Source organism: Pavona decussata, unplaced genomic scaffold, assembly GCF_977016875.1.
Source record: "Pavona decussata unplaced genomic scaffold, jaPavDecu1.1 SCAFFOLD_19, whole genome shotgun sequence".
Lineage (NCBI taxonomy): Eukaryota > Metazoa > Cnidaria > Anthozoa > Scleractinia > Agariciidae > Pavona > Pavona decussata.
The window spans coordinates 1,982,673-1,989,461 of record NW_028145442.1 but is presented as its reverse complement, the minus strand read 5'-3'; the positions used below and the strand labels follow the sequence as shown (position 1 = coordinate 1,989,461).

General features: G+C 40.9%; 1 protein-coding gene across 1 annotated transcript; it reads right to left on the bottom strand.

Annotated features, from left to right (window-relative positions):
• Positions 1-3,090: 3,090 nt before the first annotated feature.
• On the bottom strand, positions 3,091-4,842 carry LOC146487006 (histamine H2 receptor-like). The gene has a single exon (XM_085090090.1). The coding sequence runs from the start codon at positions 4,453-4,455 to the stop codon at positions 3,313-3,315; it is 1,143 nt and encodes a 380-aa protein (XP_084946216.1). The 5' UTR covers positions 4,456-4,842; the 3' UTR covers positions 3,091-3,312.
• Between the last annotated feature and the right edge of the window lie 1,947 nt (positions 4,843-6,789).

The window sequence follows — 6,789 nt, the reverse complement described above, 5'->3', positions numbered from 1 at the left end:
CCGGAATGTCTATAGTCTTCGGGGTTGTTCACGGACTGAAAAACTTGTTAGGTTTGAGTGTGCGGGCGGGGGGAACCCTTCCCACCAGATAAATTATGAACACTCTCTCGAGATGGATATGAATATTTGAAACATATATTTGAACTGCAGGTGAAAGATTAAATAGAAGAAAGATCTTCGCAGTTATTTACGCAACTTAAGCAGTTGCGAAAAGAAAACCTGAAAAAAAAAAAAAAAAAAAATCACGCTTGAATTGAACGGGATCCGAACCCATGTCGGTGCTGTGCTCTACCAACTGAGCTATCAAGCCAACTGGGAGCTGGTCATTATGTGAATTCGTAATATATCCGTGAAGGGTGAATAAATGTATTTAACAATAATTAATATTTGTATGGCGCAAATTAACATGTGCATATGAATAAATGAAACATATACTTGAACATATATTTGAACTCACGAAATTGACTCGAGTGTGAAAACATGAATGACGAGATTGACTAAAAGCATTGTTTTGATTTAAGCTGATTCAGCCAACCCCTGTATTACATTTAAGGATGGGGCTGCCGGAAACTCGTCTGTTAAATTTTGGCAAATTTCTCAACTATCAGGGAATTTTATGCCTCCCGTCAGTTCCCTGCCTTTGGTTAAAAACGAGGCATTTCTCAAGCTGAAGGTTAAAATTTTGGCAAATTTGGCTCAGATATCAGTTAAACCCATCAAGAACCTCGGTAATCTCGTACCCCGATCTCAGTCGTCGGTTCGGGAATATCGAAAATGTGAGATCTGGTAAAGTTCGATACAACGCCATTTCTGGTTGGTTACCAGAATTAAGAATGCCTCATTCTAATCTCCCCTCCGCCTGACCGTGGGAGATCTGGGTACGAGATTAGAACCTCGGTCATTCGAATCATACGAAATCTAATTTACTCTCGCTAAAAGAAACATGTCTGCTTTTGTCAGCTGAATTCTCCTTTTAAAAAGGCATCTAATCAATAAGAGGACAATACCTGGGGTGTGGTAGGACCGAAAGATTCTCTGCAAAATTTTGCAATTCCCCCAAGAAGCTTTGCTTTTCAGTTTTCAAGGAATCGTTAGGCTCGGTCGGTCATTCCCTGGGAGGACTCTCATATGAAAGGGGCGGGGATGCTCGTCGGAAGTTTTCAATTAAACTCCTAAAGGAGACCAATCTGGGCATGGGCCAAACTTTTTTGACCCCCTAAAACAGACCATTTTAAAACACAGACAAATAAAAAATACAGTAACTTTTTGCGTGCAACCCTAAACGAGACCTTCACGGCTAAATATAATGGCGTTTTGCCCAGAACGCCCTAAGTGAGACCAAAATCCGAAATTTGAAAGTGAATTTGGCTGAATTCAACATCGTGTGTTCCCTTTCCCCATAAGACTTGAATTTAGTCATTTCACGTTGCTGTTTTACAGAGGACGGCAAAGAAATGTACCGAAGAGTTTAACGGCACCCGGTTATATAGCTGGTGTTTACATAACTGATAACTATAGTTTTCTGACGTTGTCGTTCTCGTCGTCGTCGTCGTCGTTTAAGGATCCTAGGTCTGCTATATTCAGATAGCCGGCCAAAATATCATTTTATCGACAAACTTAAAAGTTAAAACAACATAACATTACTCTTCTTATCGGGAAGAATGCAACAGGTCAGGCTTTCTGGGGTCGTCTCAAAAATGGAACAGTTATATTGCAGGCAGGAGCCCATGAGTTGCAGGTGTATCGTAGAACGGGTTCATTTTTTCGGCGTTTTTCAGCTTGTACTGCTTGAGAGCTGTATCCTTAGGGACTCGCCTGTAACCACAATTAAGTATGCTGATCACTGTACTCAGAAGCCAGCCTCGTTCCCAGGGTCTGTCCGAGGAGAGACCCTGGGAATGAGGTTGCTCAGTAGCAACCCGCCCTTCGGGCTGTGGAAGCCATGGCAAATTCGGAAAGAACTGAAGGGATGGGCTAAACGGCAAAAATGGTGGTGAACGTAAAAAGGCAGAAACCTATGTGGATCGGCTTCAGGAAATCCCGCCAATCTCCACCGACCACTTGTGACCGGAGGAAGTACTGGACCAACCTCCTTACCAGAGTGACGGGAGGAGGAGAGACCCTGGGAACGAGTTTGGTACTGGACAGGGTAGTGAATTCAAGTTGATCAGTGTGAAGGTACCAGTATAGTTAGCAAGTTTAGCAAGGGGATGTACTATCTAAGAGAAGGAAAGCCAATCTTACCGATCTCTTGGCCTCATCGTCTTTTACACAAAGACAAGACCGCTACTGGAATATACCTTGCCTATCTGGGGAGGTCTACCAGAATACCTAGAAGGGAATCTTAAAAGATTTTAAAATCGGTTTCTAAATAGGCCTTATCACGGTTTTCGACGCCATTTTGACGAGTAGGCAAACAGGCTCGAAATAACAGTGTTTGTATGGAAATCCGATGTCAAGTAATTTTCATTAAAAATTGCTTCTGAAAAATTCGTGAATTGGAAACTTTTGGCACTAGGAAAAAGATTTTAAGAAAAAATTTGGAGGGATGTAGCTGTGCCAGAAAGCGTCCAGTCGTGTTTTGAACTTTCAATACATTTCCCTGTATTTTTTTTCCGCGAGCTATTTTTAGAGTAGTTCACGGCTGGTTCGCTAACAGACAAATGTATGGAAAGTTCAAAACACGTCTGGACGCTTTTTGGCACAGCTATATCCCTCCAATTTTTTTCTTAAAATCTTTTTCCTATTGCCAAAAGTTTCCAATTCACGAATTTTTCAGAAGCGATGTTTTATGAAAATTATTTGACATTGGATTTCCATACAAACACTGTTATTTCGAGCCTGTTTGCCCACTCGTCAAAATGGCGTCGAAAACCGTGATAAAGCCTATTTAATAAGCCTAGCAGGGACTCCTTAGAATCATTGGTAGTTCGAAGCCTGGGTTCAACGAGGAGAGAGTTGAAGCGGATTTTAGGCTGCGAAACACACTCATGTCAGCGGTTCATCGGCACTGGAACCTAAAAGTCATCTTAGGTCTTATAGCCGGTTTTGAGAACTCATACCATGAACTGAGACGTAATTTGTCGTTTTGTGGCCCAAGTAGCTAGTCTGTATTTTTTAGCAGAGAAGTCTTTTTATTCGTTCTTTGTCTAAAATTACAGTATTTTACATCCCCAAGGTGATTAAATAAAGTAATCAATTCCGGCCCGCTTTCTCATTCTGGAACCCGGTGCTGAAGTACTGCGAGAGGTCTGCCTATAACGAGAAAAGGGAGTACCTTGGTTCAGTGGCAAATTTTGCTTCTCAATGTTTCTATGGCTGATTAGCTGGTAAGACTGTCGTGTTTCTGTTGGGGATTCTAGCTGGCGTTTCCCGTATGTGCGTTATCGCCTGAAAGCGTACCGCGTCGATATCCATTGCTGGAATCTCTGAGGAAATGTTTCTGGAAACTCGGATTGAAGAGTTTGATCTCGGATCCGCGGAAGGCTTGAGAGAATTGAACAGTTTCACATAAGTGGCTTTAAAGCTATTGTTTCGAAACGCGAACAAGAATGGATTAAGCGCTGAGTTCAAGTAATATAGCATTAGCAGTGCGACGTAAACTTTCCAGGGGTATGGATTCCAATGTTTACTGCCATAAAGATTGAAGACAATTCTGAGATACGAGTAAGGTTGCCAGCAGAAGAAAAACGCTGCCACAAACATTGAAGTTGTCTTAAGCGATTTTAGGTTTCTTTGTTCTTTTGTTGCGTCTTTTGAAGGATGCCTTGGAGGGTCCTCTGTGTTGAACCCGGGGACACTTCTGTGGTGCTTCCGTGCAATGAGATATATCCTGATGTGAAACACACAAGTGATTACCATAAGCACAAGAATAAATACAATGTACATAGAGCGGTATAGTTTGGTTGCGGGAAATGTGCAAAAGCCTTGGTGCATGGGCTCTAGACCTTTTACCCGCCAACCCATGACGACCGGAAGAAGAGCCCACATGACGCTGCAGATCCAGATTATGCTGATGACAATCAAAGCTCTTTTTTGCGTCATGGATTCTTTGTTGCGAAATCGTCTGAAAGGATCTTTGAGGTTCTTGTATCGATCCACGCTGATGACCAAAAGGGTTAAAATCGGGTTTGGCCCACTATTGAGGTAAAATGTCATGAATGTTGCGCACATTATCTTGCCATGTCTCCAAGCGCCTTGAAGGAAAACAAACTCTATGTCGAAAGGCATTGCCAATGATACTGTGAGAAGATCCGTAACAGCCAGGGATAGCAGGAAGAGGTTTGTTGGATAGCTCCGAAGATGTCTGTTTGCCAGTATAGCAAAACAGACCAAGACGTTTCCAACGGCTGCCACCACTGCAATTAAGATGAAACAAGTGGCGATGGTGTACTTGAATGTTGGATCGAAGAGGGAAACTGGTTCTTCATTTATGTGATTGGTTGAGTTGTTCATGTTGACACCCTGAAAACTTACGACAGCTCTTGACTGTTCTACCGGTCCTTCTTCACTGCTTTCTCTTACGTTTGAGCTAACTGATTGCCGAGCAGCATGTTCCTCTGTTAAAAGTTGAAGGCAAAACGGAAAAAGTAACAATTTACATGTTGATATTTCAGTTTATTATTCAACACATTGTAGCACTACGCAAGTATGGTCATGGTGCTACACTGAATATTCGTTATCCGTGATAAACAGATTTCCTGTGATATTATTCAACGCATTTAAACTCTGCCTAAATATGGTCACGGTGCACTCAATATTTCGTCGTCCGTAATTAACAGATATCCTACGATGTACGTATAATTTCCTGTGTCGGGAAGAAAATGGACAAATAAAGATCATCTCAAGCTTTTCTGCAATAAATCTATAATTTGTAATTAATGTGTTGAATAACAAAACAATATCCTGCTCTGTCTTGTGGAATATCCCCTGATTTTAGCCAACTCAGCCAACAGCCTCGTCGGCTAAGTATCCGACGATATTCCCCGCGATTTCACAGGATAATTGTTAAATATGCGTAATTTCAAGTGTTGGGGGCTAAATAGCAGAATAAAGATTGCCTCCAGCTTTCTGAAATAAAACTGGGCTTTGTTATAAATGTGTTGAATAATAAAACAATTATCCTGCTCAGTCTTGCTTATCAGGCGATATTCATTTCCCCCCGATATCGCAGGATAATTGCTAAGTGTCCTGCATGAATGTCAACTGATGACCTTCATCGATATCGGACCCAAAAGGCCGTCGATACTAGCCAAGCATTCTTTTCAATATGGCTTATTTTAGTCCACAAAAGCTTTAAGGCTTCTTGAGCTGTCTTCCCAAGTAAAGATAAGATTACTGGTTTGATATTTAAACGATGTGTTACTAAACTGTGAACATTTTTTTATCTCATGGATGAATTGTCGTTCGGTTATTTTTGCACCTCAAGCTTCACTGAGTTCATAGTGTACCACTTTAAAGGTCTATTTTGAGATGCATCAAATGTACGTAGGTCATGCATGCAGCAATATTGTATTAACGTGTATTTGGAGGAATATTAATTTGTCTTTTGATATACAGATTAGTTTTCAATTGTTTGTCGAAAGTAATGAGTTGCGTGTGCTTTGGCTTTCACAACGCGAGTGGCTTAATTTCGTTTAGTGATTATTTAGGAAAAGTCACGCGACTTTCTCAACCAATTCTCCTAAGAAGCAAACACAACATCAATCTTGCTTTGCTCGCACGTGTTTTCTTGCTCGGCGCGGGTTGATGTATTCGAGTCGAGTTCTGATTGGTTTCCTGCGCTGTTTACGTCAGTTGTGATTTGCCAGATTAATTACTTTGATTTTGATTTTGACAACCTGCTCTTAAAAGGGCATTGCGATTTTGCTGCATTTGGTTCAAAACTACTCGAATGTTTGATAAAGAACCTTTTATTTTTTAACTTAAAATTACTCTTACAACACCGGGAAGAAAAAAATAAGGTTTTTCTCCTTGAAGAACAAACTATTATCAGTTTTTAGCGACTTTTCTAAAATACACAGGAAGAATTGGAAAAAGTTGGCCATTTTTTCAAGTTACAATCCAAATCCATCCACTCGGCTATCCGCAGCCAAACATAATAAATAGTAGTTTCTGTGCAGGGTCATTGTAAACAAAACTCAACCATCATTTTAACGACTCATGCCATTGAAACTAATACGTTTTTCGGCTATTTATAGTGACACTAAAAATAGGTGACACAGCCAATTTAAGTTGAATGAAGTATACAGTATTTTCTGTTACCAGTGATTGGTGGAAAAATGAGTGAGTTACTTGCTGCAATGACGTCAAACAGCTGGAGTGAGTTTATCCGGAAATCAATAGAACTCAATATCATACCGGGTACTTAAAGAATTATTGCTGTCTTACCTTCAAATTGAAGTAACCACTTAAAGACTACTTTCAGTTTTAAAAAACAATTTCTTAAAAGGCTAAACTAGTGAGAAACACTGAACGAACTTGAATTGTAGACTTTTATTATCCTACTGAAGCGTTTCGTAGACTGTTCACAGCCCCCCTATTTTTCCGTGGGATTCTCGAGACCGGTAGGCTTCTATGGAACCGCCGCCATCTTTTTTTATATAAGCGAGTGCGATCTGGGGAGAGTGTCTAAACCACCGAGGGGAGCGGGAGTGGGTGTTAGTATAGTGGGGGAAGGGAAGCGAAAAAATAGAGGGACTGTAACAGCTTCTCACTGTCTCGTGTTCCAAAAGCCCGTTGCACCAGCAACGGCAACACCTCATTGGTCAATTAGACAATAGTAGTTCT